At 36.1% G+C, this 22,004-nt stretch overlaps 1 protein-coding gene across 1 annotated transcript in view; it reads right to left on the reverse strand.

Annotated features, from left to right (window-relative positions):
- The window catches only part of TARS (threonyl-tRNA synthetase), a 31,411-nt gene that overhangs the window by 5,130 nt on the left and 4,277 nt on the right, over positions 1 to 22,004 (reverse strand). Inside the window, exons 2-17 of the mRNA XM_008048456.2 lie at positions 21,153 to 21,233; positions 16,421 to 16,611; positions 12,613 to 12,736; positions 10,995 to 11,116; positions 10,060 to 10,177; positions 9,741 to 9,805; positions 9,565 to 9,643; positions 8,427 to 8,573; positions 7,150 to 7,248; positions 5,326 to 5,492; positions 4,296 to 4,458; positions 4,062 to 4,199; positions 3,614 to 3,691; positions 3,364 to 3,464; positions 3,165 to 3,269; positions 455 to 527 (exon numbers count right to left, since the gene is read on the reverse strand). Coding sequence (XP_008046647.1) covers positions 455 to 527; positions 3,165 to 3,269; positions 3,364 to 3,464; positions 3,614 to 3,691; positions 4,062 to 4,199; positions 4,296 to 4,458; positions 5,326 to 5,492; positions 7,150 to 7,248; positions 8,427 to 8,573; positions 9,565 to 9,643; positions 9,741 to 9,805; positions 10,060 to 10,177; positions 10,995 to 11,116; positions 12,613 to 12,736; positions 16,421 to 16,611; positions 21,153 to 21,233 — 1,851 coding nt within the window. The remainder of the gene's footprint in view (positions 1 to 454; positions 528 to 3,164; positions 3,270 to 3,363; positions 3,465 to 3,613; positions 3,692 to 4,061; positions 4,200 to 4,295; positions 4,459 to 5,325; positions 5,493 to 7,149; positions 7,249 to 8,426; positions 8,574 to 9,564; positions 9,644 to 9,740; positions 9,806 to 10,059; positions 10,178 to 10,994; positions 11,117 to 12,612; positions 12,737 to 16,420; positions 16,612 to 21,152; positions 21,234 to 22,004) is intronic.

The following is a 22,004-nucleotide window of genomic DNA, read 5'->3' on the forward strand; positions in this document are numbered from 1 at the left end:
TATTTGTATACCTAACCCTTAACTGTACCCCACAACATCATAATAAAAAAAAAATTGATTATTGGAAAAAAAAAAATCTCTAGGACAGCCTCAACACATGGCAATAAGCCCTTTCAGCAGCCACTTTGTGTGCTGTATGAAGTTCTTGGATGTCTTTAAGAAGATTCATAGGAGGCCTAATAAAGAACGGAAATATAATTTTTACTGGTACAAGGAGGACCTCCAAAGAAATGGTTGAAGATATTTATTTTAGGTGATTAAAAAAAACAAGATAATGAAGTCAAACTTATAACAGATGTTGACTCATCCAATTTGGGATTTATCTTTTCTTGTTTTCCAAATTTATGTTTGGTTTAGCCAATCAACATGAACTAGATGTAGCAAATAAATAATAAAATTATCCAAAAATAAAAAAAAAAAAAAAATTGAAAGAAAAGTCATATCCAAGGCTTACCTTTTGGGCATATTCATCACATGTTGGTCCTACTGGCACTACCATTACTTGGCGAGGGGACAGCCAAAAAGGCCTTTAGAAGAAAATAAGAATATTTAAAGTGATGTGTACACATTCCCTAAACAATGATGGCATATTTCTTAGTCTACTCTTCAGTATCCTTCCCTGAAACATGTAAGAGCTACTTTTAAAACTTGGCTTATTTATTTTTAGAGACCGGGTCTCACTATGTTGCCCAAGCTGGTCTTGAATCCCTGGCCTCAAGCGATCCTCCTGCCTCAGCCTTCTGAGTAAGTGGGATTGCAGGCATGAGCCATGGTTGCCCTGCTACTTCTTTAAAAAAAAAACCAAGACAAAACAAAACAAAACTATCCAATAAAGATTAAGGGGAGGAGACTCAGGGGAAAGAAAACTAGAGAAAACCTGTAACTACAAGGTTTTCTTGCTAAGCAGACAGCAAAGCAAATTGTTGGTAAAGACTAGGCCTCATACTTTAATATGTTACATAACATAACACCATTTATTGCTTTTAAGAGAGGTTAAAAAATTATTAAATAGCTGCAGAGAATGACTAATTGCTCAAGATTATTTGTATTACTATTCTTTGTAGGGGACATAGATAATGCCTTTAGTTTATTCAAGATGCATTTTGCAGGACTCAGCAAATTGATAAAAACTGGTGATGGCACTTGGTAAAAATGAGTTTTCACTACTTATTTAAAAATCAGTCCATCTGCTATTGCCCCTTTGGTGCATTTCAAGTATCAAACCCTCCTGATGCTGTAAACATCAGGCCAATGTTTCTCTCCATCATTCCTCTATTTTCAGTTGTTCTATCACATCAAGCAAAATGCTGGAGTAGGCACTAAATTCTACCCAAACTACTTTTCCCCACCCGCTACAGGTTTGACAAACTAATTAACTGAGGAGTCCCTAATTTTCTGGATGCCATATAATACTTCCAATATTTTATTGTATTTTGTAAATCATAACTGAAAAGAGATTAACTTATTTCATTGACCTGTATGAAAAACTCCCCTTAATGTCTGAACTAACCAAATTTAAAACTGATATGACATATGGTGATAGATTTTAGAGCACACACACACACAAAAATACAGAAATGACAGTACTTTATAAAGTGAACAGACTTACATTTTACAAAAGTTTTGGACCCATACAATTAATATGGCAGGCCTTACAAATGGATGTTTTATAACCCTCCTGCTTTCAACTGTGTTGTGGGCACAGACAAAACTGCTTAAAAAAAAAAAAAAAAGAAAGCCATATGCTCATATCTTGCCAACAAAAACTTAATCTTATAGAAATGGGCCATAAGATGTTGATCAGTTTGGCATAAATCTAAAAAAAAACGTTTAGCTTCTAAAAGATGTCAAAACACTTATTATGTTGTTGCTGTTTGTCTTCTGAGTTGGGAGTCTCAGTTTTAAGACTGGAATAAAGTGGTGTGATGATAGCTAACCACAGCCTTGACCTCCCGAGGTCAAGTGATCCCACCTCAGCTTTATGAGTATCTGGAACTATAGGTGTATAACACCAAGCCTAGGTTAATTTTTTAAAAAATAGAGACGAGGTCTCACTATGTTGCCCAGGCTGGTTTTGAACTCCTGGGTTCAAGCAATCCTCCCATCTTGGCTTGCCAAAGTGTGAGATGTGAGCCTCTATGCCGGCCAGAACATTTGCTTATTAAGATCAGCAGGGTGGCCAGATGTAGTGGCTCATGCCTATAATCCTAGCATTTTGGGAGGCTGAGGTGAGAGGATTGCTTGAGCCCATGGGTTCAATACCGGCCTAGGCAACTTGGCGAGACCCCATCTCTACAATAAATCAAAAAACTAGCTGGGCATGGTGAAGCGTGCCTGTAGTTCCAGCTACTTGGAAGGCTAAGCCCAGCAGGTCAAGGCTGTGGTGGCCAGGAGTGTGCCACTGCCCTCCAGCCTGGGTGACAGAGTGAGACTCCAACTCAAAAAAAAAAAAAAAAAAGATTAGCAGGGCAGAACAAAGTAAAATGAAAGCCTACTTGTTTACTCAGGGAAAAACAGCAAAGCCTATAAATCCCCAAAGTTAAGTTTCTTAAAAAGCAATCAAAACAAATATGTCTGGGCATGGTGGCTCACACCTGTAATCCCAGCACCTTGGAAAGCGGAGGAGAGAGGATTGCCTGAGTTCAGGGTTTGAGGCCAGCCTGGGCAACTTGGCGAGACCACGTCTCTACAATAAACCAAAAATTAGCTGGGCATGGTGGTATGTGCCTGTGGTTTCAGCTACTTGGAAGGCCAAGGCGGATGGATCATCTGAGCCCAGCATGTCGAGGCTGCAATGGCCATGAGTATGCCACTGTACTCTAGCCTAGGTGACAGAGTGAAACTCTGACTCAAGCAAAACAAAACAAAACAAAACAAATATGCTTCTTCCTGAACAACATTCGTATTTAGAAAGTATTACATAAATTCAAATAAATTGAGTTCTGAAATGAAAATAATTATTAATAGCAAGTATTCTTTAAATACTAAAAAATTTGGACTTAGATTGTGATTCTTTACTTCTTAGTCAACATTTGTCAATAATAGAAGTGACCAACTGGAATCATTCTCCCTTTTCTTCTCATAACTAACTGAAAAGTAGATATTTCTTTGAGCCAATTTATACTACTGAGACAAAAACAAAAGAAAACAGTGACAAAATTTACCATTTCCCCCCATAGTTTTCCGTAAGGATAGCAATCATTCTTTCCACTGATCCCAAGATAGCCCGATGAACAATCACTGGTCTTTTCTTATCATCACCATCATGGCTAAAAAGAAAAAGAATTTTTTGTGCCTTATTATATATACTTTTTCTTATAGATCCTTGGAGAAGCATATTCAGAACAGATACCAAAAACTTACCTTACAAAGGTAAGATTGAATCTGATGGGCAACTGAAAATCCAGTTGAATGGTTGCACATTGGTGGTACCGCCCAATTGCATCTTTAATCTGTATGTCAATCTAAGAAGCAAAGACTGGATTATTATTAGATGCTGGTGATAGCTGAGCTCAATAGTGGAATTAGGGTCGATTTTCTTTTTTCAAGTTATTCTACAGTTATTTCACTCACACATAAAAATCACATTACCCAAATCTACCTTGGTACTGACCTTTGGACCATAGAAAGCACCATCTCCAGGGTTTAACTCCCACTTTTCACCAAATTCATTCAGACTGTTTTCAAGTTGCTAGGGATAAAGTAGAATAATTTTTATTTTTGAAGAAGTTGTACATCTTCAACTTCCTTTCTTCCAGCCTAATTTGAGACTAAATCTACCGTAATTACTTTCATGGGTCACTATTCTCTGCTTTGTAATTTTGTCCACCTAAACATACTCTCACACAAACTTCTTCTAAAGGCTTACCTGATATCTGAAAAACATTAAAATATCTAACCATTTTAAAAATACAAAGCCATACAGAAAAAAAAAAAACCTAGCTTACTCAAACCTAGGAAAAATTTCCAATTTTCTTTTGCTTTTATCCACTTAAACAAGCTTACATCTTGGAACAAGTCAATTTCAAACAGTAGTCGAGTATGCTGAAAACACCACTTACTTTCTCAGCTTGATTCCATACTTCAATATCTCCAAGGAATTTTTCTGGGCGCGTAGAAAGGTTCAGTTTAAAAGAAAATCCAAATACGCTATATACTGTACGTAGAAAATCCAAACAACCTTTTATTTCATCCTCAATCTTTAAATTAAAAAAAATAAAATAAGAAATAGTGGTTATTTTCCTTGACTTTCTTGACACCTCTTTCAAAGTATTTTAGTCCACGAAGTCTCCTACCTGCTCCATGGCACAGAATATGTGAGCATCATCCTGCTGGAATCTTCGTACCCGGGTGAGTCCTGTGAGTGTTCCAGATAGCTCATTCCTATGAAGTACCCCAAAATCAGCTACCCGCAGAGGCAATTCTCGCCAGGATCTTGGCCGATGATCAAACATAAGGCTGAAAAAAAAGAAAAGTAAAATTCACTGATATTTAATTTCATTAAGAATAAAATTGCTTCTGTAATGCTATATTTAATTACATGAAAGATTGTCAAAAAGCCACTGATTCTAGTTGTCTATACAAGCAACACTTCTCAAATTCAGGGTTTCATACAGCAATAGAAGCATTTGCATTAAAAAAACAGCAAATAAATTATAAAACAACCAACTGTAGCCAAGAGAGAATAAGAAATATATTCCCACAAACTGCGAGTCAGATCTTCATGCTCAATATTTTTATTAACTTGAGGACGCCTTTAAGGTTCACATTAAAAATTTTTTTTTAGCTATATAACACTGGAAACTAAAGTTAGATTTACTTTCTTATCAGTCTCAAAAGTGCTTCAGTTTCCTTGTTAGTCTGAAGACACTTCAGAAACAAAAGAATCTGGAAAAGCTAGGAATGACTAGTAGATTCCCTTGCTGATACCTCAGCTTCTTCACAGAGATGACTTTCTCACCTCCTCTGACCCACATGCTTGGCTACTAGGAGTTACACTGTGCTACCTATATCTACAGTTCTGTAGAGTCTTCCCCCAAGATGCTCTTGCATCAACTTTCAAGGATTTTCTTTCATTGGCAGGTTTTGCTAGAACAGATTTCCAGAAAAGAAAAAGAAAACAACCTCTCGTTTTATATTCTGCCTTGCTTATTACTACAAACCCAGTACCATTACTGAATGTCTGTAGACCTGGGGATCTAATTTAAATACTCTTCTGATTACGTAATTTGTTTTTAACAAAAATTCGTTTAGAGGAGGGAAAGCAATCTAGGACTAATTGCAGCATGTAAAAATCTTCAACAGAAACTCAAAGCTCCCAAGTACCAGTGTCCCGGGCAGTTCATGGGTTTAAGAGCAAATAGCTCCTTCTCCACCTCGAAGGAGAACATATTCTCACTGTAGTGCTGCCAGTGCCCAGAAGTCATCCAGAGTCGGCTGTTGTAGATGTTTGGGGTGACCACCTCCTGGAATCCTCTTTTCCCATACTCGCTCTGATAGAAAACAAACAGAATGCATGTGTAGGCAAGTAAGTACTCACATTTCCAATGAGAGTAAAAATTTTAAGAGCAATTTTTTACTACCTGGTGAAGTCTGAGATACATACAAGCCCATGACCCAGAAATTCTACTTGCAGTATATACCAAAGAGGAAGCTCTTGGCAATGTACATAAGGAGGCTTGTAAAATGGTGCTACTGCACCATGGTTGGTCATATGGGAAAATTATACATCAGCATCTATCAATATAGTAATGAGTGCACTGTGGTAGTTACATAGCAAAATAATATGTAACAAGTAAAATAAACTGAATTTGTATGTATCTTTAAAAAAATCACAAGGCAGTAGATTAGTCTAATATAGATCTAATATAGATTAGATGGTGGGAGTGTAAACTAATATAGCCTCTGTGGAAATCAGTGTGGCAATTCCTAAAAGCTCTAAAAATCGACCTTCCATATGACCCTGTAATCCCCCTACTGGGAATATACCCTGAAGAACTCAAATCACTGTATAAAAAAGATACCTGCACACATATGTTTATCGCAGCATTGTTCATAATAGCAAGATCATGGAACCAACCATGCTGTCCATCAAAAGAGGACTGGATTAAAAAAATGTGGTACATATCCACAATGGAATATTACACAGCCATAAAAAGGAAGAAAATCATGAATTTCGCAGTAACCTGAATGGAATTAGAGTTTATAATACTGAGTGATCTCTCACAGAAACAAAGATCTGAGCATCACATGTTCTCACTCATAAGTGAACCTTGAACAACTACCGTAATACTATAAGAAAAGGATTGACAGTGGTGGGAAACTATGGGGCGGGGGGACAGGGAGGGGAAGGGAGGTGGGATTAACTGTAGTCAATATCTGTCTGGGGAAAGGGGGGCACACCTCATCAACAAGGGTACCTGCACAATGAGTATTTGTATACCTAACCCTTAACTGTACCCCACAACTTTAAAATAAAAAATATAAAAAACAATCACAATGCAGTCTAATATAGATTCATATTTGTAAATTTGAAGCAAATATATAAATAATTTAAGGACACATATATACGGGGTATATGTAAATAACATGGACAGAAAGAATCCATGCCAAATTCAAAACAGTAGTTTCTTCTAGGAGAGGAGGGGTATGGATCAAAAAGAGGGTCTCAAGAGGGGATTTTTAAAAAACTGTAGGTGTACTTCTTTTTTTACAATTTTAACAAACTATCTGAAGCAAATATAGCCGATGTAAATATCTGTTAAATTTCAGTGGTGAGTATACAAGGTATTGGTTATACTATTCCCTATAGACTTATGCTTGAAACAGTTCATAATTTACAAAGAAAAAAAGCAAAGACTAACCTTTTTTCAAAGAAAATACAAATGAATGGTCAAAGTCAAGGAGGGCACAGAGCTCCTAGTAAAGGAGGCTCCACTTCAAACTTACCGACTTTTCTATATGTAAACACCCATGTATATGGATAAAATCACATATTAGGAGCTATTTATGAGACCTCAGACTTCCCCCTTTATTTATCATTCTATATATTTCTTCTCAAATTCAGATGGTCTTTCCTTTTAGCATATTTTATTTATAAAGTCATCATATATCCTAAATCTTCAGAAGAAGATAATGAATATGGTTTACCCTAATGAATTCAATAAGTGTATTATAAATGTAGGCTCCCTTTGGTAGGAAAAAGCAACTTCCGGGGCTGAGTTCATGGAAGAAATATAGTTCTTGGTCCTGGGTAAAAAGAAAAGAAAATAATGTTTACATATACACACAACAGCAACATCAACTTTAGTGTCCCTGAGTTCAGAATATGGTCATGATGTCCCATATTTCAGTTAGTACCAATCCTGAATAAAATAAACCATGTCAATGTTTTTGGTACACAATTTAACGGTACAGAATTGCAGCTGATCTACAACTTAGTAATAAAAGTACAATCCCTGCCTGTTACATTCCTCGATCCAATCAAGTTTATCCAAGAGTGAAACAGAGCAAAAGTATCTCAGCTCTTACTATTCACAGTAAAAGTGCTCATGGTTTTTAATTTCTCAAAACTCTAAGATGTGGGTGTTTTTTCACTTTCTTTCTTTTTAAATAGGGGCAAGGAAGAGACAAGAAAAGATACTGATAATAAAATAGACAACGGAGATGAACTTGACTGACTTTGGGTCATGGGGAAAGAAACACATCTTCCTACCTTCTTGCCCACCACCCCCTCACCAAATGCCCAAAGCCCTCAGGGAAGAGCTCAACAATTGCAGCTGCTGTCCTTACTGCTAGAATGTCAGGTAGTCAAGGGAACATGTCAAGCTTCATAACCAGACAGACAAGGACCCCTGTCAGAATGAACACTATCTTAGGTAGGAATGATTTTTTAAAAAATCAAACCTAACTTCCAGTTTAGAGAACACTCAGAGGTAGAAAGATAATGGGTAGAAGAAATGACAGCACAGAATCCATCGATGACTTATTGGGTTACCTTGGTCAACAGTATATCAATCTTTCTGGGACGGTTTCCACATGTTTTTTGCTTTGTTTTGTTTCTACATTTTAAAAACTAATCACTGTAAAAAAATGAGTCAGTGAGACTAGATGATTTCTAAACTCTCTCCCAGTTCTACAAAAAGCTGCTATACTTTAACAGAAAATTGTAGGTCATCAGTATTTGTTCTCAATAAGATTGTTAAAAGGCATTTTTGTGCAGTACTGAGCAGACCCACAAAGATAACTGAACATTCAATAAGTATTTGTAGAGTATACAGGAGATAGCACCAGTTACTTGAAAGCTACAGCATTTCTTCAAAATGAAATTTCCACCACTTAATACAGCTAAATCTCAAATTTCAAATGCAATTGAAGAAAACTCCGTCTAGACACATCATTGTTCTAAAGATAAATTTAAAACATACCCTCCCAATTTTCCTATGATCTCGGTTTTTAGCTTCCTCTTGGAACTTCTCCCACTCTTTCAACATTTTAGGATCTGGGAATGAAATACCATAAATTCTCTGGAGAGTCTCCATATCTGCTTTGCCTTCCCAGTATGTGGAGGAATTCTGAAAACAAGTATTAAGCATGAAACAACATTCATATTTGTAAACAGTTTACTTATTTTAACTCCCAATTGCTTTGAGGCCTTATTAGAGTAGTTACTCATTCTGCAGTAAAAAGTTGGCTGTTTTCTTCCCTTAAAAATGCTCACCCCTCAATTCTCATTTAAACCACAACTCCACAAAATTACTGACTACAAAGGCATTTCTCACAAAATAATTAAGAAAAACAAAAATAAGCCAATAAAAAAAATCTTAAAAGAACTCAATTATTCTCCTCATTTAAAGTACATTCTTGACCAGGCTCAGTGGCTCAGCCTGTAATCCCAGCAGTTTGGGAGGCCAAGGCGAGTGGACTGCCTGAGCCCGCGGGTTCCAGACCAGCGTGGGCAACTTGGCAAGAACTTGTCTCTACAATAAATAAAAAAATTTAGCTGAGTGGGGTAGTATGCGCCTGTAGTTCCAGCTACTTAGGAGGCTGAGGTGAAAGGATTGCTGGAGCCCAGCAGGTCGACGCTGGGGTGGCCATGAGCGTGTCACTGCATTCTAGCCTGGGTGACAGAGTGAGACACCAACTCAAGAAATAAAAATAAAAAATAAAAAAATAAATAAAGTGCATTCTTATAATCATCATAAAATCTTTACAAACTAGTATAAAACTGGCTGAATTAGTTTTGTTAAAAAGAACTTGGGTAATTTTAATTTAGACATACAAGGGGCAAAAACACATACTCTTACAGTGAGTCTCAAAAGCTTTTAGAGCCATGATAGCCCACATTGCATGACTTTGTGCATCTCCCAAACCTCCATCCCCCTGTGCTTGCTCTGGTGATGATGGTGAGGCCATCACTCCTTGAAAGAATGACAGTATGAGGAAAAGCTCATCCTTGCATATGCAAGAAAAAAATGTTAGAAAAGAAAAATCAATAAAAATTTAAACATACAGCTATACTGGATGAATATATTTACATAGAGTCTTTAAAGTTACATTGCTTACTTTGTGTATTTTTAAAGCCTTAATTTTGCCAGTGTGCCTGACATGAGGACCCCTGCAGAGATCTATCAAGGGGCCACACCTAAAAATAAAATAAAAGGAATTTTAATAAAGACAAAAGGATATACGCACCAGATACATTTAATGACATTTTATAATCTTACATTTGATATTCTCACCTATAAACTGTGGTTGTTGGCGTAGTCACTTTTTCATTCAATATCCGACATTTGAACTTGTTGTACTAAAAATAGGAAAAATTACTTTTAAAGTCCTCCTTTAATTTTTACTTTTAAGTTCTATAGCTAAAATATAGTTCAAAGTACACTTTATCAGAGCATTATGTGAATATAAACAAGTCAATATTCCATGTTTCAAAACACTGCTAAATTTTCCTAAAGAAAAAGACGTTTCAACTTAGTACACTGAACTTCAGTGATATAACATACACAAATGAATAATTTAACAGTGGAAGTCATATATTATGGTTCAATTTACCTTAAACATTTCCAGTAAAGTTTCTTTCTTAACTTCCAGTCTTTCAAAAGCTTGCTTTTCTTTGATAATTTTCTTACATAAAGCCTCCAGAGAAGAGAAATCATTGCTGGACACTCCCCTGAAGAAGAAAGTATAATCTCTCTATCCCATTCTAATCATATCTTAGCTTAAATATTTATTTGGAATATTTTAAGGATTTTAATATTTAAAAACTACATTTCTCATTTACTAGTAAAGTTGGAAAAAATCATACTTTTGTATTATATTTGAATTTTATCTTTTCAGTGGACATCGTGGAGACCTTTCCTACTACTTGGACTCACTTTCCCACCAGTGATCACTTCCCCCAACTCTATCATCAGGTTTAAAGGAAAAGAGAGGATCAGTTTCATTTTATATCCTAACATACCTTAGGACTCTACCTCCATCAGTCTAGAACAGAGATCTCAAACCTTCTATTGCTTCAAGTACATTTTAGCACTTCTGGCTGGGAATGGTGGCTCACGCCTGTAATCCTAGCACTTTAGGAGGTGGAGGTGGGAGGACTACTTGAGCATAGAAGTTTAAGACCAAAATGAGCAACACCGTGAGACATTGTCTCTACAAAAATAAAGTCATTAGTCAGGCATGGTAGCATGTATCTATAGGTCCAGCTACTAGGAGGGCTGAGGTAGGACTGCCTGAGCCCAGGTCAAGGGTGTAGTAAGCTGTGATTGTGCCACTGCACTCCAGCCTGAAAGAGAGTGAGATCCTGACTCACAAAATTAAAATAAAATAATCGAATTACTTCAAGTTTTGAGAATAGGAACCCTTTGGTAACTACGTAACAATGAGTTCTATATCATTCCTCCTTTATTGAGAATTCTTAAAGAATAACTTATGGACCCAAATTCATTCAAACTTTATTTTATTTATTCAGCTGCATAACTTCTTACCCTTCTTCAAGGTACATGTCATAATAGAATCCATTTTCTATTGGCGGACCATAACATAAACATCCACCATAGACTCTTTCCATGGCTTCACCCATTATGTGAGCACTTGAATGCCAATACACCTGAAAAATCAAAGAAAAATCGAAGTGTTTGAGTCTTGGCAAAAAGTCTTAAATTAATTCAGTCATTTGAAAGAGATGGATACAATTTATAAATTCAATACATAAAAATCTAAATTTACAAATACATGAACTATGAAGTGATTTTATCCACAGCCAAAGTAATTTAAAAGGCTTCTAGTTACTAAATTGTATTTTTACCATTAGGAATCATCTGATTATTTCCAAATTAATTACATTCATTATAGCATCATTAATTAGATAGGAAAGATTTTGTTCCAGGAAAAAAAAATGTCACACACAACGTGACTATCTCATTGACTGTAATGACCCAGATTCTTTTGATTCAGTGTGCCCTACACTCATGTCCCAGACACTGTGATCTGACCTTTAGTTGGCTATGAAACATCATTTAAAAATTAATTACATATTAGGCCAGGCATGGTGGCTCACGTCTGTAATCCTAGCACTTTAGCAGGCTGAGGAGAGAGGACTGCTTGAGCCCAGGGGTTTGAGACCAACCTGGGCAACATAGCGAGACATTGTCTCTACAAAAAATCAAAACATTAGCTGAGCATGGTGGCACACACCTGTAGTCCCAGCTACTTGGGAGGCAGAGGCAGAAGGATCATCTGAGCCCAGGAGGTAAAGGTTGTGGTGAGCTGTGATTGTGTCACTGTACTTCAGCCCGGGTAACAGAATTAGATCATGACTCAGGAAAAAAGGAATTACATGTTTTTACCTTATTGGCCAAAACAATTAAGGTGGTACAACCTGACCCCACTACACAATGATAAAACACAAGGTCCAACTAATGAACACTGAATTCAAATGGTAGTACTTGGTTTTAAGGTAATCATTGGAATGAATCAGAATATATGTAAAGCAATGTTTTCAAAATTTATTATTAAGGTTCCAAAGTGATATAAAAAATTCTCATAAACAACATATGGACTACAAAATATATGTGAAAACCATTGAGGCAAACTATCATCAACGAAACAAAATATTTTACTTCTCCTTATATAGCATACAGTCATAAGGAAATAAGGAGAAAACTGTCATCAAATGTAGGTGATTTGTATAGTGCTGTCCAGCAAATTTGCATTTTAAGATGAGAAAAATATATGGAAATAAATTGTCCAAAAAGAAGAGTACTTTTAAGTACTGTTTAAATTTATTTGCTAAATGTATGCATCTTGCTGAAGCATTGATTGTGTAGAAAACAATTTTTATCGCTTAATCAATTTTTAATACAATTCCCAGAACATTTTCCATATTCAAGTATCTAGTAGTAAAAATAAATTTGTTCAACATCACCTCTTAATTTTTTAAGGCAAGCAGTGTTATTATGTTTCCTAAATGAAGGACAAATGAAAACTTTATATATGATATCAATAAACTTCAGCAGTAATGAGATGGCAGGAGTAATGAGCTAGAAAAGACTACAAATGTGAATTTTCATTCTAAAATTCAATGAATAGTAAATAAAAACTTACTGCTTGAGCTTCCTCATCCTCAAATTTGAGAAGTTCCAAGGTACAATCTTCCTCCAGAGGGCGGTCCAGGTCCCAAACAACTTTATTCACTTTAGCAATAACTGTGTTGTCAGCCAGGCCTTGACTTAAAAAAAAAGAAAAAAAACCCACACATATATATAAAACAAGAATCTCAAAATAATATCTTATTGCAAAATACAACTTGAGAACAGAAAAATAAGCAATGTATTTATTCCATATTAATACTGTATATATTTTTATATAGCCGTATCTATATCTTTCTGAAATAAAATACAAAAAGCAACAAACTCCAAAATGTACCTAAGAATATAAGTGGAAGATCACAAAAATTTAGAACACTATTATTTGACACTTAATGCTTTTTATTTAAGCAGACATTGCAATTTTGATAGGCAAAAGCAATTTCCAGTGGTTTAATGAATTTCTTAATTTCTCCAAATAAATTTTCTAAAAAGTCAAGCTATTTAGGCTCCAAAGAAAAAAAAGGGGGGGGTGCCTATCAGGCAACTTCTCTGCTTTTCCTCCTGCTTAAGCCCCTAAGTACATAGTACAAAGCATAAACTACCACCAAGCAATAAAATGTCAGACCATACCAAGTGTAAAAGCCACAGGAGTTCTAGCAGCGTACATGAGAGTAGCATGGAAAGTCTTTGAGGATACAACAAATGGCTGAAGGATCGAAAGTTTGGATAGGAAGATAAGGAGAAAAGATGGCACACCAGATGAGGGATGGGCATGCACGCAAGTGGAGATACAAGTGAAGAAAGTTTCATTCAGGAAGCTGTGTGGCCTAAGCAGTTAAGTAAGGTGACCAGATTATAGATCTGAATGCACAACTAGTTAAATGACTAACAGTCTGAACATCTCAAGAAAGGCAGGAAAGAAACACTCTACACTATGATGAAAAAGTATATACCCTGTACACTGTTAATCTCAAATAAGCCTACCACCAAAAGGCTTTAAGCTAGCTAGGTTTGCTCTGTTGGTGATTCTCTCCTTGCTGTGTAAGGGTTTACAACCAAATTTATATAACTTCCCTTACCTAAGGATCAGGAAAGAAGAACAAACAGAAGGTAACCAATAAATTCCTTTTCATTTTCTTTCTCTTTTTTTTCAGTTGTTCTTATTCTTTAATTTTTAACTTATTATTATTTTTTTTAGTAAAAAAGCAGGATTTATTGAGGACAGAAAAGCTCCCACAGCAGGAGGGTACCCGAAGGGGTTGCCCTCCTTTGAATTTGCAATGTGCCCACTGACTTTCCCATGGGCTATATCCAATGAAGTTGCCTTCTGACATCAGGTGGATCCAATAAAATAAATAAAATACATGTGCTTCACAAACATACATGGATTTGGCAGCGAGAAATGTATTTCATTGCATTGGTATAAAACAATGTGCAGAAGATTAAAGAACTGCTCAAAAGGTGGCCAATATTCTCTACATTCTTTGGGAAGAACATGACTTTTATCTTATGGTCCAAAATGGTGCCCTGAGATGCATATAATAGAGTTACTTTGAAAATGTAGATTACATATGACCATACTGGATCATTTCTATTTTTCAAAGAAATCTACACTTTAAGATTTACAACAAAACAAAATTTAAAAGAAAGACCTTTTGAAGCAAATGGAACATGCTTTTTTTCCTTCCCTTTCATATTTACTACCAATCATCAGAAACTTTAAATAGCCTATTATTGATGCTATAATTTTTCACAGAACAACAAAAAGTTATTATGAACTTTTGTTGGTTTAACTCCAGAGCTAAAGCCCATCAATGTTTTATGTAATTTACCTTAGAATTTGCAGTTCTTGCAAAAATATTTCCAACTGGTTATATGATAAGTTACAATGTAGTCTACAAGTCAACATTGAAGAACCTAGAGGAAAAAGTTCCTGGACTAGCAGAAGCCTTAATTTTAATACTATGCAACAATGGAGAAATGTCTTCATCAACCTGACCTTCAAATTTATCTCTAAAATGAAAGGTTGAATTAATATTTAAAGGTCTATCCATTTTTCTATGATCTCACATGGAAAGTTGATATTACAATTTTCTTTCCTCCATTGGAATAAGGTAAAAGTGCCAGTAGGCAGAAGCACTTATCAAACTAACTGAAATGCTCTATTTACTTTGTAGAAAGTACTAACCAGTGTCTGTGGTATGTAAAGACTCATGGCTCATAGGCTTAATCACTTCTGCTCCCTCTAGTTATAATGGGCCATTCAACAATCAGTCATTTTGGTTCCTAAGCCTGTTTTTGTGCTTGTTATTTTACAACTTAGGTTCAACAATATGAAATCGATGACAACCCACCATTCTACAATTTGTATGGTGATTTTGTGTGGTTTGAGTTGGTATGTAATTATTATAAATAAATTTTTAAAATATAAATATAATTAAATGAATGAAACAACAAGGAAATTATGGTTTCCATGAAAACCAAGTTAAATGTTTAAGAAGACTTGATAAAAGAAAGTCACAAAAAACATACTATCAAGTTAGGTGTAAATGAAACAACTACATAAAAATTGGGACAGATTCTGTACTTCAATTGCTTCTCAAATATGTTCAGGTAATGTAAGAACTCTAGTTAGTACTCTCTATCCCCAAAAGCCTTGGCTGTGTATACAAAATTAGTGAATAAACATATATTTACATAGTTTAAGCTAAGATAGTTAAGACCTAGGTTGGCAAACTTTCTCTGAAAAAAACCTCATAAAAAATGTATATTTCGCAGACCACAAGTGTTTCTGCTGCATCATCTTAGTTGCTTTATTTTTTTCAACTACTTACAAATGGAAGAGCTATTCTTAGCTTTCAGGTAGCACAAAAACAGGCTAAGTTTGGCTACAGTTTGCCAACACTTGGTTTAAGATACATATAAATACACACATATATAATATATACAAATGTATGCTATCATTTTTGTTATCATTTACTCATAAACTTATCAACTACTGATATCATTTTTCTGTTAAACTTACCAACTACTGATCCCAATCATATCAGATTAAAACAGCTTTAACTCTATTACAAAGTATGCATCTAATTCTGTTATTTGAAATAACTTCTTCCCACCCCAATAAAAGTTGTAAGATTAGGTGTGGTCATTTGCTGGATTTAAAAAACAGTACACTCTTAATCTATTATTATTATTTTTTGAGTTGGAGTTTCACTCTACCACCTAGGTTGGAGTGCAGTGGCACATGCACAGCCACCCCAGCATCGACCTGCTGGGCTCCAGTGATCCTTCCACCTCAGCCTTCCAAATAGCCAGAACTACAGGAGAATATTATCATGCCCAGATAATTTTTGACATATTGTAGAGATGAAGTCTTACCAAGTTGCCTGGGCTGGTCTCAAACCTGTGGGTTCATGCAACCCACTTGCCTCAGCCTCCCAAAGTGCTGGAATTACAGGTTGAGCCGCCGACCTCGGTCTCTTTTCATATATTATAAATTATTTTTGAATCTTCCCATGTGAAATCACCTAACTTCATTTTTAACTTTAAAACTGAGAAATTTAAGTCAAAATAGATGAAACATTGTCTACTTGGCTTTGTGACATTTATAATCAAAGTAGGACTAGTAAAAAATGCCCCATAAAGTAGACTCTTTTAGACATCAACTTTGAATTTTGACTACAAAGTTTCACATAACTTTGATTTTTAAAAATCTCAAGTAAGGTAAATAAAACACATGAGAGCAAAAAGTTGACAAGATAATAAAAGAAAGTTTAGTTAGGTTACAAACGGTAGACGGTCACAATGGGTGAAGCTTATACCTAATTCCACAAGCAATTTGATATGGTGTGGTTTTCCAGGATTCCGCATCAATCTGTTTACCATCAGGTAAAGTGATTTTAATTGGCTTGCCATGTTTTTCTGCCTTTTCTGCCAGAATGGAATCGTGGTCTGCTTTTAGTATATTGTACATCTCAAGACGCGTGTAAATATATTCAGGCCAAGGATTCAACTGCAAGATAGCAATGAGATAAACAATCAGTAAATATTGCTTTCCTCCTTAAAAAAGGGAAAATAACAAAAATAGGTAATATAGAAACCCATGATTACTAATTCAACAAGGTAAATAAATAGACTGCCAAAATCATCAGGTTTTACCTTAATCTGGTTCTAAAAGAAGGTAAAGGAAGGAATTATATGCTCCTTCCCATAATTCTTATTTTAACAAATTTTTTAAAAATTGGAAAGTATAAATAACATAATAAACACCTGGGCTGCTGACATGCTGAACTGACAATTACCATTTTGCTATTATTTACAGCAAGTGGTCTTTTCTCTTTTAAAAAGAAAATACACATAGAGCTATAAACAATATTGGAAATAAAAACAATTAATTAGTTCTTCCATTTTGTTTCAATTTTGTTCAGGTGATTGTCTATGCAGCTAGTCTGTATGTCCACTCACAACCAATTATGAATTTATTAGACTTAGGGTCTACCATTCAAGGAAGATATTTATTGAATTAAACGACAATATGATCATCTTCTTTCCTGGAGTATTTAGCAAATAAGAAAATAGCATAATACTACTTTCTATAGTAGATAAAATTAACTAAAATATTGTATATAAAACACCCACTCAGGTTCCCAAAGTGTGGCAAAGAAAGGAAAAAAAGACACAACAATAAAATATCTGACTTCCTCTACTGTCAGGGGTTCTATAATCTACAAAACATTTCAAAAAGCAGTGAATCTGGCTGCAAAACAGTCAAACCACTAACATTTACAACACCACAATCTTCAAATAACATAAACGTTAATAGTGCATACATTATTGGCAGTTAGCACTTGTGCAAAAAACAAAAACAAAAAGACACTGCATACAAAAGTGAAGAGAAGGTGGCTTAATTTTGCCATGACTTTCTATCTTTAAATGGATTTAAATCAATTCGATACAAAATGACTTATTCAAAAACAGGGTTTAACACTTTTTAATTTTGGCAATGCTACTTCAAATTCTCTGTATATGTTATATAACACAATCTGAAAGGAGTACAAACTAGTACCTAATCCTTGAGAAACTGATTTGAGATAATAAAGAATAAAAATCAACTATATCATATAGATTCACTGTCTCCCTAGTTTGGGTACTAAGGTTTCTGGTGGTCATGGTTATCCACTATGTTAACAGTAGTGGTTAACAACATTTCTCTAAATATTGTTGGGAGCTGGCCGTGGAGGCCCGCCTGAGCGTTAGGGATCCAAGTGGGCTGCGGACCCTGGGACCACCAGGTTTGGTTCAGGAGCTGAAGGCCCATTCCCTCCTCCTTTCTCTGTTGTTTAGCATTACCCACTGGCAGGGATTTTGATGATCTAAGCATGAAATTCTGAGAATATGACAGGCATGGCTGACTCTAGGGATCCATTGTTCCCGTTTCTCACAGACTGCGGTTTCGGCTTTAAACTTAACACAGTTCAAACTCAGATCACATCTGGGAGCCTTATATATGATACAAGCTTCTTTATAAGATTTAAAAATATATTTGTGGAATTAGTATATACATTTAGAGAGCTGTTTCCAGATTTAGATGGTATAGATGATTATCTAGGGTTACCAGAAATGGCCCAGCACGAACTTTGGGCTGGGCCACATTCCTAAGGGCCCAGCGTCCACTTTGGGCTGGGCTGTATTCTTTTAAACCGGTTCTTTAGTTACAATTAGTGTAAGTTTTTTCTCTTATAATAGAAACTGAATTTATTTTATTCATAGAAAGTATTGTAGAATAGGTCATGCTACGTGAGGGAATTATGTTAGCTCAAGCATGATCAAACATGATACTTTACGGTTTTATAAGAAAACAGTTAACTTTAGAAATTTCATTGTTCCCACTTTCTACTAATTGCAGTTTTGGCTTTAGTACAATTACAGTTTATATTTGGGTTTTATTTTAGAAACTTTATTGCTGACGATCAGCCTTATATATCAGGATTAGGAATTAGAAACTTTTATAGAAATTAAGATAGATACATAGGATTTTAGAATAGCCATTTTGTTAAGAGGTCATTATCAATTGTTCCTGGAAGTGGCCCAGCTTGATCTTTGGGCTGCGCCACATTCTTTAGGAACTGGTTTGAGCTATAATTAAGAGTTGTTTATAGTACAGGTAAAATTAGCACAGATAAGAAAGGTATTAGGATTTTAGTCAGTTATATTGCTTTTGACGAATATAAACCATGCATAAGGAACAGTGAGATAATTTTGGGATTGTCCTTCCTCATGCTTGGGAAAACACCTGGTGGGTGGGGACGTCCCCCACCTACCTGGCTTTGTGTTCATGTGAAAGTCTTGTGATTGGATTGGGATTGTCCTTCCTCATGCCTAAGAAACGCCTGGTGGGTGGGGGACGCCCCCTACCGACCTGGCTTTATGTTCACGTGAAAGTCTTGTGATTTAACATGTGAAAGTTTGAGATAACAGACTCACGGTTGGTCCCAATAAACGGCTTCTGCTCATTTCACTGAACAGTTGTCCACTTTCTTTCTCTTTATATCTATCCCTCCATCTTTCTTTCAATATCTATCCCTACTACAGAATCGGCTTCTGCACTAGACAGAGTCCAGTCTCTTTCTTTCTCCTTATTTCTCCAGAATATTCGCCGACGCTGCCCCACCTTCCAGAGACCCTCTAAATCTCTTTTGGGCGCCTGGCCCCCCATAAAATATAATAGCAAAATAATTAAAAAATAAATATATATATTTCAAAGACCCATTCAAGCATATCTTAGAATAATATGTTTCCTATATGAAGTAATATTTTTATTTTTCCTACTTATACAAAATTTCCTTCTCATTTCAATCATACTTTTTGAAACAGCAGTCCCTAATTTATTTCCTCCCTTCCTTCTTTTTTAGACAGGGTTCTCCTATGTTGCCCAGGCTGGAGCACAATCACAGTACATTTCAGCCCTGAACTCTTGGGCTCAAGCAATTCTCCCACCTCAGTTTCCCAAGTAGTTGGGACAATAGGCTTGCACCACCACCCCACCCTAATATCTTTATAACTCCCTTCTACAGCAGTCTTTCCCTTTCTTTAGTCATTTAGCTCTGGAGGCTTTTCATCAAATTATCACCAGGGTCTACAATCCTCAATGGGGAAGAACTCATGAATTAACTAAAAGCTTACAACCTGCGATTCTACAACCATAATTGGAATCCCTCAGCCTGAAGCATGTTACATGGTGCTATCCACTCTAAAGCATCGGGACAGTCCTACACATTCACACAACCCTCTATACCCCACTGTAGTTCATCATCATAACCACTTGGCACTTCCCAATCAGAAGAACTTAGGGTCAAACAATTTATTCAACATTCATTAAGGAGACACCCTCTGTGTCAAGCCCTGAGATTGCAGAGATGAGTAAAACCTCCATGTTACTCTTGGGGGAAACAAGACAGGTAGATAAATGAGGGGAGTACAGAGGAGGCAAGGTCTGCACACTCTTTCTCCAGACTAATCGTTAAACATACCCATATAATTGTATTGAAAGTATAAAAAAGAAATTAGAAAGCATATGAATTCATTTACTTACTTGCAAATTTTAGAATTCATAATCAACCATTTCCCCCATAATTACAGTGGGGAATAATGGATGGGAGACCAAGCATTAAGAGAAATGGTTGGGTAGGGCTCTAGGCAACATTACACTTGATCACCTATAAACTTACCCTAAAGTAAGTGAAAGCACTATAAGTTTAGCAACTGCAGCATTTGTAAAAGTGGTTCTTTCAAGTCAGTGTACTATGGTACTTCTAAAAAGCCTGTTCGTGTTTCTTTCTTCTGGTAGTTTTCTAGAGTCTCTAATAAAACAACTGCAATGACTAAAGCAAAAAGTAAAGCATAGGTCACAGCAGTTCAGCTTCAAAAATAAAGTAGAAAGACAAGTTTAACTGCCTCCTAAAGCAACACCCAGGAAGGAACCAGGTTGATCTGGGCTGGCTTTTGATATACCAGTTCCTTTCAGTGTGAGCCTGGGAAAAGAAAAGCATTTTCTCTAGACTTGAGAGGTCTTAGGGGATTTGTCCTGGCTTAGAAGCAAACCCCCGGGGCAAGTCTAGATGGAAACAGTTGACAAGGAGGTTGAGGAAGGGGGCTTTCTTTGGTTTTTGTTGTATTCAGTATAAACTCAAACATCAAGTCTCTATTCCCTAACATCTCATTTAATGAAATTATCAGAGAGTTAGAATCCCATCTGGTAACTGAATAATGATCACAATCTCCTTCTCCTCAACTTTTATTTTGATTTTCATATCCACTCCCACAATCAGATTATCTTACAAACATATTCAAGTTGCTTCCTTTTGCAATAATAACAAATAGCTAGAAAACTTTCTTCCCCCTGGTCTTAGACTATCCTTTCCTAATTTTTCCAACTAGTACCATATTACAACACCCTGTAAACCATGAGAATCCTTACACATGGGATAAGTCTGGGACAGTTTCCTGCAATTGGCTAGCCTTTGCTGACAGAGTCCTCTATGCTAATAACTTTACCTCTGCTCGACCTCCATCTCCGGATCCTTCTTTGTTCTTCTTCTTGCCTCCTTCCTTTCGCTTCTCTTCACCAGCACCTACCTAAGGAAGCAAAAAAGAAATAAGGGGTTTATATTTTCATCTAATTTGACACCCCCTACCATGACCCTAGAAAAGTTCTGAGGATGTTATTTTAGCATCTATTTTTAAAACAACTTGATTTTGAAAGATTGGACAATTTCACCAGTGGCAAAGACACTGGTGAACAACTTATAATACAGATATGTCCTAAAAAAGTAGAGAGGAGTTAGTGACAATGTTCAATTCCTCAAATTTCACTTACGTTATTTTAACTATTCCCATGAGTCTCACTTCAGATTTACTTGGGTCATATACTAAATATATGGCCACAAAGAAGCATACAATTTATTCAGTAAGAGCATTTCCAGGAAAAAAAAAATTGAATGCAATGTGTATTTACCTATTCAACAAGTGCTACCAAAAGCCTATGTGCTCACAGTATTTTGTTAAACTATGTACAAGAAGCAAACATAAACCTTTCATGTGTAAACTTAGGTTCTCTAGGAAAACTAAGACAAACATGTGCGACTCTCCCAGAGGAGAGAACACAGCACCAGCACATGATTAGATATCAAGTAAGCATTAGGATTAGGATTTTAAAGGACTTTAATAAGCAAGGCTCAGTGGCTCAGCCTATAATCCCACACCTTTGGGAGGCTGAGGTGAGTGGATTGCCTGAGCTCGTGGGTTCAAGACCCGCCTGGGCAGCGAGACCTCATCTCTACATAAATCAAAAAATCAGCCAGGCGTGGTAGCGCATGCCTGTAATTCTGGCTACTTGGAAGGCTGCAG

The sequence above is a fragment of the Carlito syrichta genome, unplaced genomic scaffold (assembly GCF_000164805.1).
Source record: "Carlito syrichta isolate Samal-C Ts95f unplaced genomic scaffold, Tarsius_syrichta-2.0.1 Scaffold123581, whole genome shotgun sequence".
NCBI classification, from domain to species: Eukaryota; Metazoa; Chordata; class Mammalia; order Primates; family Tarsiidae; genus Carlito; species Carlito syrichta.